Here is a 13,964-nt window from a genome sequence, read left to right as displayed (position 1 = left end):
AAAAATCTTCTAATATGTGGTCTTCATCAAATGTCCATTGTGCAAGTGTTTAATAATAAGGATAAATGCAATCAGGCCCCTTTGTATTGAATTTACTTTTTTTATTTAAAAAAATTTTTTTATAACGTTTATTTATTTTTGAGACAGAGAGAGACAGAGCATGAACAGGGGAGGGGCAGAGAGAGAGGGAGACAGAATCTGAAATGGGCACCAGGCTCTGAGCCGTCAGCACAGAGCCCGACGCGGGGCTCGAACTCACAGACCGCGAGATCATGACCTGAGCCGAAGTCAGACGCTTAACCGACTGAGCCACCCAGGCGCCCCTGTATTGAATTTTCTTTATAAGACTCAGGTGCTTGGCTGCCATTAACATGAGAGGGACAGTATCTCCTGCTGTAGTTCTCGCCAGTAAAGCAGCCACTGAGTTTCTGGCAAGTATTTGAAACGTAAGGCAGCATTTTCCATGACTGAGGCTGTTTGTATTTTATTTCATTTTCTACCTTGGTACTGCATAAACATTTAGAGTGTCAGAGATTGTAAACTGTGTAGCTGAATTCTTTATTTTCATGTACCTCAGTAAAGGCAGCCTGGAAAAGTCACCTCATTTCCCTGTGGTCTCATAAAACCACAATGATGATTTCTCTGGACTTGGATGTATTAGCCAAATTGCCTCAATCCCATAATGATTATTTCCTCCCATCTCCCTCTTACTTTCAACTCGTGTTGTTTCCTTTTCTCAGAAGCCTACCGGAGACCAAATAGGCATGCCATAAAAAGAATTCTCAGTCTCAGGCTGTGGCGTATGGTGCAGCTTATAAAGCACAGACAGAGCAGCCCACGCTGGGGGTCAGGTGCACAGCTCGCTTGCTTCCCACGTCCCACCCGGAGGCCTTAGGAGCCGCAGTCTCTTTAGGAGGTCAAGTCCACCTCCCAAGCTCTCCTGACCAATCCAAACCTTCTTCCTCTATCCCATTCCCCATCAGGACCTCATCTTCATGATGGATGACCCTCTTACATGTCCCAGCCTGGCAGTCACTTCCTAATGGCCACGACTGCATTTCTGAGCCTTTCTTCCCAGCCTTGGGAATTCAACCAGCACCCTCGGCTCCCCGTTGGGGAGCACCGGCCTCTGCTCGCACATCCCCACATCCCTAACATCTAACCTAGTTAGTTGTAGGATGGCTCCTTACTTCAGTATACTGATTTGGATTTCTCAAATGGGACACTTTTGCATGTGAATTGCAAAAGGACCTCTGTTGTGCATTTTCTGTATCGCGTAACACTTTTGTTGGATGACCTTTTAGTTACTGTTTTCCAATCCCCAATCCACAAAAACTACGTAGTGAGAGGACAGCAAAGAAACATTCTCTTAACCACAAAAGAAAAAAAGAAGACTTTTGTATTAGAGGGAAATTAGCTTTAAAACTTCAGATTCCGTGTTTCCCTTTCCCTTTTAAAAATAAAAGGTTTTCGTTCCATTCGAAAAGTAATATATGCTCTCTTCAGGAAACATATATGCATTTTTGTTTCCTACTAGGAATCACAAACTGTTGACAACGGATACCTTGACAGAAAGAGAGTTTAGACTCAGGACTGTTTACATGTTTACCTCTTTTAACTTTTGAATTGCCTCCCTGTGCATAAGCATTTTATTCTTAAAACATGGATAACTTAACATCCGCTAATTTGGGGAAATTAGAAAATATATAGCTATGAAAGGTAGGGAACATTCACAACTCACCACCAGAGAAATCACTGCTGACTTTCCCCTTCAGCTCATTCCTTTGGTGTTTTCCTGTGCACGCTTTCTTTCTGCAAAGAGGGGATCATAAGATACATACATCATGGATATTTTTAAACCCATGCGTCAAGGGCATGATGAGCCACAACCTAGATTCACAGAACTGTAATTTTCTTCTTTTGAACAATTGAATTCAACTTGGTTCTTGACACTTGACGTCTACTGCCTGGCTATCGCCTCAACATGTCAAGGGAGTTAAGACTGCATTCAGGCTAACTGCCTGTTTGGGGTATCTCTTGCCCGCCAAGAGTGACCTGTGCCCTGCTCTGTGTGTGCCCCATCCTCTTGTGGTCATCGCCTCCCCTGCCCTGGCCCACCATCAGGTGATGTCCTGGATGTCCCAGGCTCATACCTCTCGGGGAACCAGCTTTTGTCCTTTCTGACTCCAGTGTCTTCTGATGCCCGATGCCCCTCCTGCCCCTTAGCATGTCCTTGTCACCACACACACACACACACACACATTGTCTCTCTCTTGCACACATGGTCTCATATACACACATGCTCTCTTTCTCTCACACACACACTTTCTCTCATATACACGCTCATGCACACACGTTCTCTCATACGTACACATGCTCTCATACACACACTCTCATGCACACACATATACTCTCTCACACACACTCTCATATATACACACATGCTTTCTCACACATACACTGTCTTTCATACACACACATACACACTCATATACACACATGCCCTCTTTCTCTCACATACACACTCTTCCTCATGCACACACCCTCTCATGCCCACACACACCCATTCTCTCCTCCCACCTCTGTCTCTTATAGACACACTCACACACATGCTCTTTGCACACACTTCCACTGGCCCAGCATCTGCAGGGTTCCTTCAGGTCTGTCAGCCCAGCTCAGACTGCACAGGAGCCGTTCCCACAAGGGTCACAGGGTTCAGTGGCCGCCCGCACAAAGCCCCAGACCCCTCTGCTCTGGCTCCAGGGTCCCCGGACACAGATCCGTCAGTTCCAATCCTGCATCTGAGCTCTGCCCCAGTTCCTCTAAGTCTCCCTCTTGCAAGAACTGGGGACGCTGGTCTCTTTGGGGGCAGTCAGGTTGCTTTTATGCCACATCCGTGCTCCTTTCAGAGAGGTGCTGCTCCAGGGTCTCCACTTGTTGGCTCTTGGAATTTAAATTTAAAATTTCCAGGGGTGCCTGGGTGGCTCGGTCGGTTAAGCGTCCAACTTCAGCTCAGGTCATGATCTCACCATCCATGGGTTCGAGCCCCGCGACGGGCTCTGTGCTGACAGCTAGAGCCTGGAGCCTGCTTCGGATTCTGTGTCTCCCTCTCTCTCTGCCCCTCCCTCACCTTCACTCTGTCTCTCAAAAATGAATAAATGTTAAAAAAAATTTTTAAGGAGGTACAAAAGGCAAATAAATATTGAAATAGTCATCCCCCACCCCAAATATTATCATTCTACATTTCTCCTCACTTAATTTTCACAGTCCTGGGGAGCAAAGCCAAAACTTGTCTAGCCAACTTCCCCTTCCCCCCTCCCGACTCCAAGAAGGTGAAATAAGGATTCTCTGTGCAGAAAAATTTCTTCTCTAATTTATTCCCCCAAAGATCTTCAAGTTTGGGATTACCCAAATGGGAATAGCCTAGATCCCTCAGCACTGACCTCACCCCCCAACCCAGCTCCCCCACTTTCCTATGATACATGGATTGATCAACTCTCTGATAAGTGATGGTGGGGGTTGTGGGGGAGGGGAAGCTGCCTTTACTTAAAGACAAGAGAGAAAGTGGTCCAGTGCCTGCCCCTGGCTCCCAGGAGTCACTGTCCACTCTGTGCGTCTCAGACATCTGCCTCCAGAGCAGAGCCATCATCGGCCAAGCCTGCATTCTTTCTAGATACGCTGTGTTTTCTACATGCATGTGTATTACTTTTAAAATTAAAACTAATAATAAACGTTCTTTAAAAAGAAAAATACATACATTTTTGAAAACATATCCCTAGGCGATTGCTCTCAAAATTAAAAGAAATAGAAGAGTGTTGATTATAGTTGGCTATTATTTCCAGAGAACGAGTCTTTAAAATTAACAACACCCTGCACCTGAAGTGAGCAGGTTGATAATCGATAGTGTTCATTAGCAATCCAGACAATACATAGTTTCTGTGTTTGCACTGAGAGCTAAGTTGGTAATTGCCCTTTTGTTATTCCCCGTGGTTAAAGAAGGAGCCGTCACCTGGCTTTTTGTTTTGACTTTAATTTTCAGCGTGAGAGCAAGACAGTAGCAGAAAGCCAGGGGGACTGGGTGTTTATTCCTTTGTTTTGCCTACCTGAATACTCCTTATATGTTTGGGTGCCTGCTGAGAAGTGGTTCCAAAGGCATCTTGAAGATATATGGTCACTGCTCCCCTCTTCCTCCAAGTCGGGGTCAGTGGGTTCTGCGCGGCCCCACCATTTTTTTAGCCTCACTCTTTGTGGTGCATACTTTGTACATGGTCAGTCGAGAACAAGGACGGTCTGTCTCTCCTCAGGTTTCATGGGATCATCTCCCGGGAGCAGGCAGACGAGCTTCTCGGAGGCGTGGAGGGCGCCTACATTCTTAGAGAAAGCCAACGCCAGCCAGGATGCTACACGTTAGCTCTAAGGTGAACTTGATCTCATCCATTGTTGCAGCTGCTTTATGAGTGACTTTATTTACTTTTCCCCGTTTTTTTTTATTGCTGTAAAATATATGTAACATAAATTTTACCATCTGAGCCAGATTTAAGCGTACGATTCAGTGGCGTTAAGTACATTCTTAATGTTACGCAACCATCTCCGTTATTGCCTTTCCAGGACCTTTTCATCATCTCAAACAGAAATTCTGTACCCATTAACCTATCACTCCCCATTCCCCACTACTTATTTTTTATTTTTGCTTTGTTGACAGAGTATCAGTAGCATATGAGAGGCTCATACACTTCTTAGGCTACAGATGTTGTCAGTAGGATGGGCACAGAGGTTCTGTTTCTGCACACACAGTAAACTGGAAAACTATCTGGGAATTTAGTGCCCCTGTAGTCACTTCTGCCTGCAACTGAGCCAGCTGAGGGAGCGACGCCCCTGCCTCAGTTAGTTCCCTGGAGCCCTTGTCATAAGTCTTCGCCTCACGTTGCGTATGTGCGTCTGGACCGACGTGGAGTTTGTCCATGGGGTTTTCTCAGGGATCACGTTGACCCATGGCTCCCATTGACTCCCAATGGCAGTCATGATCCTCTGTGCTAGCAAGCCATGGGAGCTGAGTTCTCAGCAGCCTTTCACCACAACATCACAAGAACTGGAAAAAATCACAGTGCCCGAAAAACATTGCATTTTCTGCACCTTTGTAAGCTCGATCCAGTATGTGAATGCCAGTTGATTCTTACGGCAATCCCATAAAGTTTGGGGAAAGCATCCAATTCCAGGATCGAATTGTCTTCTGGAAGTTCACTTATGACCTCTTTGGAATTGGGAAGACCTTTCTCCATAGCATGAATGGTATCATTTGGAAACACGTCCCAGCCAGCCCACAATGGCATATTCGGTGGGACATCTGAATATTGTGGCTGTGGAACACTTTCCAAGTTGCACCTAGGGAACATATCTTAGATGATGTCAATATGAGGAAGTACTTCAAAAGCTAGTAAGTGCCCGAGGTGTGCAAAGTATTTTCCTATCCCCCAGTCCCCCAGCTCTCCAGCAACAAGTGCTGGCAGCCCCAGTGGGGAACTAAGCAGGGGCTGTAAGATATAGGACCAAGGCCAAGAGGGGTCAGTCAGTACTAAAGGGGGAAGAACCTTATAGGTCCCTTATTGGTCCCAGATCCGTAGGACCCTGGCAATGGCAGTTCCAGGAGGGAGCTTCACCCAACTCCCCTCACCTCCCTTCCCTGGCACTAACTATGGGGGGAAGTATGAGCTCCTCGACTGGTGGCGGTCAAAGATGTAATATAAAGGGCCCATCAAGGCCTTGCAGAGGCAATTGCCAGGTCATAGGGGAGGGGTAGAGGGGTGTGGCCAGTGTTCAACACGGAAGTTTGAAAGCAAAATATTTGTAGACCAGGCCCTACCCTCTGCCTTTTACAAATGAGGATGATAAGGGCCGAACGGCCTTCGTGATTTCTAGGGTCAAACGATACCATATGACCGCCTGGTTGTTAAATCCCACCCCTACCTCTTTCCAGGGGCATAACGTCAAGCAGGTACCCGATCTCTTCAGATCTCCGATTTCTCAGCCATAAAGTGGGGGATAGTAATTCTACCTGTCTCAAAGGCTCTCTATGATAATTTGATGGGGTGGGGGTGGGGGGGGGAGGAGGGCGGAAATCATGCCAAGTATCTAGTTCAGCACCTAGCATACAGTACACCCAAAAACTGTTAGTTGCTGATTTTCTTCACTGCTCTTGCTTCTGACAGTGTTGTGATTTCACATTCTCTTGGGGACAGGTTTGGAAACCAGACTTTAAACTACAGGCTCTTCTATGATGGAAAACACTTTGTGGGCGAGAAGAGATTTGAATCGATTCACGATCTGGTCACAGACGGCTTGATAACACTGTACATAGAAACAAAAGCTTCTGAATACATTTCCAAAATGACAACAAACCCCATTTACGAGCACATTGGATATGCCACTCTGCTCAGAGAAAAAGTATCCAGGAGGCTGAGCAGGTCGAAAAACGAATCAAGGAAAACAAGCGTCGCAAATGAAGAACACACGGCGGTTGAAAAGGTAAGCAGCGTGTGTGACAGAAACAGTCTCTGGTTTTTAATCTATGCTGAATAACGGCTTGATTCATTGTGTATGTGATTGACCAGAATGCTGGCAGAGACCCAGCCCCGCCCAAAGAAATCTAGAATTTTGTGCTAGAAGGAACCTTAGAAATCCTCCAGTCTAGGGGCGCCTGGGTGGCTCGGTCAGTTGAGCGTCCGACTTTAGCTCAGGTCATGAACTCACAGTCTGTGGGTTCAAGCCCCGCGTCAGGCTCTGGGCTGACAGCTCAGAGCCTGGAGCCTGCTTCCGATCCTGTGTCTCCCTCTCTCTCTGCCCCTCCCCCACTCTCACTTTGTCTCACTCTGTCTCTCAAAAATAAATAAATGTAAAAAACTAAAAAAAATAAAAAAGAAAGAAAGAAAAAAAAGAAAAAGAAATCGTCCACTCTCACTGAGGCCCGGAAATATGGATTGATTTGCCCAAACTCCGACGGCCGGAGCCAGGACTTCACAAATAATTATTTGTCACTTTATTAATGTTTTGTGATGAAAATCGTCCTTGGTTTTAATGCCACTTGAGGCCTTCCTGGCTGCCTCTAGTTCCACCTAGCTACGCAAACACATGGTATTTGTGTCTTAGGACTGAGGGACCATGTGAGATGCACGGGTCAGCCCTCTCCTGAAGGTGGTCCTACCTAGATAACAGGTTTTACTGACAGAGGTGGGAGCCATTATCGGTGATGATGGCTATCTCTGGGAGGCTTAAAAGACAGGCTGTCCTTTGCCCCAACCGAAGAGTTATCATGCCTCGTGAGGATTAGAAACTTCTAAGTGCGCGATGTTCAAGCTGGATGGGCGGTGGCAGGATGTGGCGAGGAAGATCTGATTTTCCTCTCCAGTAAGTTGCTGTTTATTTGAAAGGCACCACCACAGTTTGCTAGCAGGTTTTTTGGAAGTGCCCCTTTCGGAACCATCTGCTTTGCCTGGTCCTGTCTGTTTTCCACTGAAAGAAAGTGACAGCCAGTCACGCCGGTCAGCCCCCACTGAGTCTGTGCTGAGCCCACTGTCAAAGGCAAGCTTGGACTGGGACGGATATCAAGGAGCAGAGCAGAGTGGTGATTACTCATCCTTAATTAAACCGGAACGGCGCCCCCACCCTCCCCCGTTGTCCAGTGTGAGCCTAAAGCAAAGGAACCTGAGGTTGACTGGCTGCCTTGGCTTTGGGACAGGGACGCACCAGAAATCACTGGAACGGGGAGGAGGGCAGAGACAGGCAACGCGCGGTCCTGATGGCAGAGGCAGGCAACGCGCGGTCCTGATGGCAGAGACGGGCACGATCTTAATTGATTTGCTGATTGAGTTTTAGAGCCTAGAAGAACCTTCCCCAAAAGCACATCAGCTGAGCAGCTGGCCCGTGAAAAAATTATTTGCCATTTTCCTTTTTATAACTCCAGTGCCTCCAAAGCATCTGTTATTCTTTTACAAATAATTGACTTGGGAAATGGTGGGTCTTCTGATTGTTTACATTTTACCAAGGGGAATGGAGGGGACTTGAGCCCTAACTTTCAGAGTTTGTTCTGGTTCAGGCAAAAGCCATTCCGTAGTCTGTTTGTAAAATCTGCTCAAAAGTAATTTAGAATAGAAAATCTAGAAGCTGACCTTCCCAGCCATGACAAATCAGAAGATGAATCATAAAATAAATCTCTGAAGCAGTGTTTATATTTCCAAGTCAGAGAGTAATGCCTCCAAAAAGGCAATCTGTTACAACTGCAGGCTTTACACTAGAATGTTTCCAGGAAAAGAGGTGAATAGAAAGAGTGTCTCTTGTATGTTTGGGATGAGAGTTTGGGTTCTGGGTAGTTGAATCGGCAATTCTTGAGACTTGTCCTTGGCCAAGAGGGAAGTTTGGTCACTAGAAACTGACATTCCTAGATGCTATTCCCATACGGAAACTTGCATGACAAAAGATGTCCTTCCTTGCAGATCATTTTGTATTTATTTATTACAATGAAATCTTGGAGGAAATGAATAATCAGGTTAATTATCACTTCAGATGAGCTTCCCAGCACACTTTCGCCTTTCTAGGGAAAGCTAAGCAAAGAAAACATTGAGAGAAGAAGTCCGAGTGCCATGAAGGGTTTGATGGACAGGCGTGGCTGGTGTGGATTTTCTTGCCACTAACGATGCAATGTTTGGCTTTCCTGGGGACATTCGGAACACTGGGTCTGGTCACTTGCTGGAGGTTGCTCATTCTGTTAGAGAGTTTGTTAAGTAACTTGGTACAAATCCATCTTTTTCTCTCTGACCTGTATTGACAAGTGGAATTATTAAAAGTCTCAGTCTTGCCAGAAATTCTGTTTCCCTTAAGGGCAGGTCAGTGGCCTGTTGCCATGGAGGCAGTGACTAGACAAGAGGTAGCCGAAGCTTAAATGGATTGACTGAGAAGTGCCCGAGGCACCTGTCTGCTTCGATAATGGCGCATCTTGAAGGTTTTAATGAGTGAAATGGGTAGGTTTCCTAATAATTCTCAAATCCAGACAGCCCAGCATTTCATTTTCCAGAGTACTTAAGCTTTGTTCACCCAATTATTTTATTGATCATTTCCAAATGAATCCAGAGAGAGTATGTTACCTGAAAATCCAAGAACATTATCAGTGTTAATTGGCATAAAGTTATTACTTACCACATCAGATTTGAGTGGTTTCCAGATTTATCTCCTATCAAGATGGCTAGCAGTGAACTTGATTTTAATAAACTATGGATGAGGCGGGGAGGTGGGGAGGGTACAGAAAGAGTTGGGGTAGTTAGCCAGTAGTAATCCTTTCCTTTCTGATTCTTTACTTAATCGGTTTTTAAAATATTAGGATATTTAAGGGCCACCATTTTGGTGCATTTAATCAAAATGGTCATGCTCAGTGTCATTTCTTCTATAAAACTTATTTCAGAATTGATGACATAGATGGATTATGTACAGACCCCCAAAACCAGGACTATGAGCAATAGAACAGGATTTAACATTGGTTCAGACATCTGTAGTTTAGAAACCAATTTCAGGGCTCCTGGGCGGTTGGTTAAGTGCCCGACTCTTGATTCTGGCTCAGGTCATGATCTCCTGGTTCTTGGGTTCGAGCCCTGCTTGGGATTCTCTCCCCCCTCCCTGTCTCTCCCTTGCTTGCATGAGAGCACTGTCTCTCTCCCTCTCAAAAATAGATAAAAAAATTAAAAAATAAATAGTTTATAAACCAGTTTCACACATGTGAAGTAATTTCTCATTTCATCCTCAGAACAACTGCCAGGCACATAGAGCAGGAATCATTGTCCCCATTTTACTGAAAAAGACACCCTGGCAGAGTACGGAACCAAACTCAGATTTCTAAGCCCCAAGTTCAGAGCTTCTTAAACCTACAGAGCAGTGAGGCCTCATTCAGTTCTCACTGCCCTGATTGCTTTAAGCACACACCCTTGGTTCTCACCATGCTAAGTCAGCTGATGCTAAGAATCACTCAATATTTACATGATCTGTTTTTTTTTTTTATTTTTTTTAACGTTTATTTTTATTTTTGAGACAGAGAGAGACCGAGCATGAACGGGGGAGGGGCAGAGAGAGAGAGGGAGACACAGAATCGGAAACAGGCTCCAGGCTCTGAGCCGTCAGCCCAGAGCCCGAGGCGGGGCTCGAACTCACAGACCGCGAGATCGTGACCTGAGCTGAAGTCGGACGCTTAACCGACTGAGCCACCCAGGCGCCCCTTACATGATCTGTTTTTAAAAATGCACTGCTGTTAATAGCTAAGCTTTCTTACGAAGGATACCCTGCTGAATCAAATACATGTGACAACAAATTTTCAATAGCCCATGTTTATTCAATAAATTCGGCCTGCTGCATTCAATTGCGTATATGTTTTACTGGATAAAAATCATCCGTACTGTTGACAGAATAAAAGCACAGTTTAGAATATAGCATATCTAACCAGCTTATTCATTTCATGATTTTTTGTAATGGCCGCTGTTAGGAAATAGGCTAAATGCCCATCAGCTGGGGACTGCTTAGATGAATTAGGGGACATCCATGTAAAGGAGTATCATGCAATCCAAGAAAAGGGTAAGCATATTCACATGTGCTGATATGGAAAGATTCCCCGGAGTTATTAAATGCAAAAAACAGCTTGCAATATAGTGTGTATAATGCGGTTTCGTTTGTGTAAACCAGGAGAAAAACAGTTTCGTGTATGTTTTTTTCTTGCAAAATGATAAACTGTCCCTTGACGGTACAAGACCAAGTGTCATTGGTTGTCTGTGGGGTGGGGAAGTGGGTATCTGAGAGGTAAGGGTGGGAAAGAGATTCTTCCTGGCTACTATTTCATACTCTTTGTATTTTGAACCATGATAAGTGAAGCATCCTATTCAAAAAATTAAAGAAGAAGGGGCCCCTGGGCGGCTCAGTTGGTTAATCGTCTGACTTCAGCTCAGGCCATGATCTCAGGGTCCGTGAGTTCGAGCCCCGCGTCGGGTTCTGTGCTGACAGCTCGGAGCCTGGAGCCTGCTTCGGATTCCGTGTCTCCCTCTCTGTCTCTGCCCCTCCCCCACTCACACTCTGTCTCTCAAAAATAAACATTAAAAAAATTTTTTTTAATCAAGTAAGAAAAAAAAGAATGCAGTATGCTTTAAATTCACATATGTTAGAGCAAACCCTGAGTAAAACATCTTCTGTACTCAAGGCATCACATACACACATGCAGAGAGAGACCAAGCAGTTCCAGCCTCTGGACCCAGGCTGCTTTTTTCCACCCCTTGGCACGGCCCCTCCCCCACCCTGACAGCTCCCTCTCCACCCCCACCACACCCCCACTTTCCCTTCATTTCTCCCTTGGATGGTTAACAAAGAGTCTAGATGCGGCAGCCTTTAAACTAAGGTTGGGGACCAGAAGAAGATAACTATAGCACAGGACCAAAATCACCCAATGAAGACTTCCATGTGACGGTCCCGGAAATGGGTTGGATGTTGCTTCCTCGCTGGCATTGCTCCCCTGGGATCCTGCCCAGACTTCCCCCCATTTTTCATGCTCCCCCACGACATGCCACCTCTGCTTTCTCAAGCAGTTCGGACCAACTCCCAGATTTCTCTTGCTTTCCTGTGGCAGCAAGGAAGCCCTCTTCGGTTTCTGTTTTTCTTCCTGTGAGATCAGAAGACTGACCTTTTCCCGGTTAAAGGGCTTTGAGCCTGGTTAGGATGTGCTCCTCTACAGATGCGTGGCTTCAAAGAAGAAGAATCTCTCCCAAACCCCACTCCGCCTTTTATTTTCTTTTTGAAATAATTCCCTTCTTTGGATCCAAGGTGATCCTCTCGTTGTTTATTTTGCCGTTTCCCCCACACGAACCAGTCAGCCTGCCAGAGATTTTTGCCCAGCAGTGACATTACATTTCCCTCCACTGCCCTGGAGCAGGAAGGAGTGGCCACACCAGAGGACGGACCTCCAGGTCTTGCTGACCAACAGAAGCCTCACAAGTCGGTTGAGCTCAGACTGAATGGTTCTTTGTGCCACCCCCCTCCAAATCCCGCAATGGTACTTAGGAGCCGGTGGCCCTTGATGACATTTTGTTCATAAGAGTGTTGCTCTCACTGTTGTTGTTTTCATCTTGGAAATGCTATGATTTGCTTTGTCTGCAGGACAAAGTCCATATTCCTCAGCAGGACATTTGCAGCTTGTCTGAGCCTGGGCTCCCCTAGAAGCAGAGCCTGAGGCAAGGATTTGGTCCATTGGTAATTTGGAAAGGCATTCTAATGAGCGGGAAGGAGAAGTCAGGAGAATGAAACAGATGAGAAGCCAGTGGAAATGGACGTTATTGAGTTGGGCATGTTCTGCGGAGCCATCTGGAATTGCTCCTGAGAGGAATTGAAGTGGGGTGTTTACCACCGCCTGTCCTCTATTGGCTGAGGGGTGCTTGTGAGCTGCTAAGTGTCCCGCGCACCAGGCTGTGCATGTGGAGAGCCAGGCGGGTGCCCACGGGTATCCCAGACAGTTGCGTCAGAGAAGCAAGAGGTGCATGGCGAGGACAGGTGCTAACGGGCCACCCTGCCTGAAGGCAAGTGCTGCAGCAATCCCTGGGGCAGCAAGTGGTGAGGGACATTGAAAAATGAATGGAAACGCCCGTTGCAGTCCAGCCCCACCTCTCCCAGACTGTCTTCCACTGCTGGCCTCCCCCACTGGCCTGCAGTCCACAAATGTTCTTGTCCCCTCGCCTCCCCTCCCATTCCCCCTATGCCTGCCATCTGAAATGCCTTCCCCTCCTGTGATCGGTCAGTTCCTGTCCCTCCTTTAGCCTCCAGTACAGACTCTGTGGTAAAACCTGTTGAGGCTCACCCTCCTTCACAGACGCTGAAGGAATCACTCCCACCACAAAACAGCCCCAGAGCTTTGCACATACTCTTTATGATAACTTAAGAGGACACACAGCCCAATGGACAGCAGATGGCTAACTTTAAAACTTTAAAATAATAGACTGAACTCCCCCTGAGGAATGTGTATCCCAAATACACCAAGACGGTATCTCACACGGCCCCCCCTTCCCTTTGGACAGCTTCTTCCTCCCTGGGCTGACTTGACTCCCTGAGGGCAGGAAAAGCCAGAGCCTGGAGGAAGAGAGTCCTGGAGACCATTTTGTGCAGTCCCTTCGTTTTACACGACAGGAAACTGAGGCACCCGTTAGTCGGGAGTATTTCAAAGACATCTCGAGGTCCTGAAGGCGTAGGTGGGGAAAAAAAAATGCAACTTAGAAATTCTCTTAAAGTTCAGATCTTTGAGGAACATCAGTTATACCTACAGGACTTCTATGTGAATGATTGAAAAGTGAAAAATGAATTCAGGTTACGGTTAGTCTAGAAGGTGTCCTAGCAATCAGAACCCAGCAGGAAGACATAGTCACTGGGATGTTGAAGAGAATTTGATTAACAAGGGATTTTTCTCAGGGGTTGGGAATGGCAGGAAGCAGTTACCTCCCCCGTGCTGAAGGGACCAGAAGAAGACCCTGGGGTTATTGATGTCTAGTAAGAGCTGGAGTGGGGTTTTCCAGACGAGGGGGACTCCCGTAAGAGAAGGGCTCCCACAGAAGGGGGGCTTACACAGAAGGGGGCTTACTTAATTGGAGGGTTCCCACAGAAGGAGGGTTCCCGCGGGGGGGGGGGGGGCTCCCACACCGCAGGGGGCTCCTGCAGGAGGGGGGCTTGCAGAGAAGGGGGATTCACAATGTAGGGGGACTGTACAGGAGAGGCTCCCACAATCAGTCCAGGCTGCCATATCACCCAAGAGGGAGGCGGTAGGGGAAGAAATAATCTGACTTCTCTCTCTCTCTTCTACCCTTGATCTCTTGCCTCTACCTCCCATTGGGCAAACTGTACCTAAAGCCGTAGAGCAAAGACGCTGGGGATACAGTCCACATGAGTCAGTCTCCCCACCGTGGGGA

General features: G+C 46.7%; 1 protein-coding gene across 2 annotated transcripts in view; it reads left to right on the top strand.

The window, feature by feature from the left end:
- The window catches only part of CHN2 (chimerin 2), a 298,758-nt gene that overhangs the window by 186,622 nt on the left and 98,172 nt on the right, over positions 1-13,964 (top strand). For both annotated transcript variants that reach the window (XM_058724728.1, XM_058724727.1), the window contains exons 5-6: positions 4,305-4,418; positions 6,237-6,522. In XM_058724728.1, coding sequence (XP_058580711.1) covers positions 4,305-4,418; positions 6,237-6,522 — 400 coding nt within the window. The remainder of the gene's footprint in view (positions 1-4,304; positions 4,419-6,236; positions 6,523-13,964) is intronic.

Source organism: Neofelis nebulosa, chromosome 4 (genome assembly GCF_028018385.1).
Source record: "Neofelis nebulosa isolate mNeoNeb1 chromosome 4, mNeoNeb1.pri, whole genome shotgun sequence".
NCBI lineage: Eukaryota > Metazoa > Chordata > Mammalia > Carnivora > Felidae > Neofelis > Neofelis nebulosa.
Note: the sequence above shows the minus strand (reverse complement) of the source record. Positions and strands in the feature narration are given on the sequence as shown.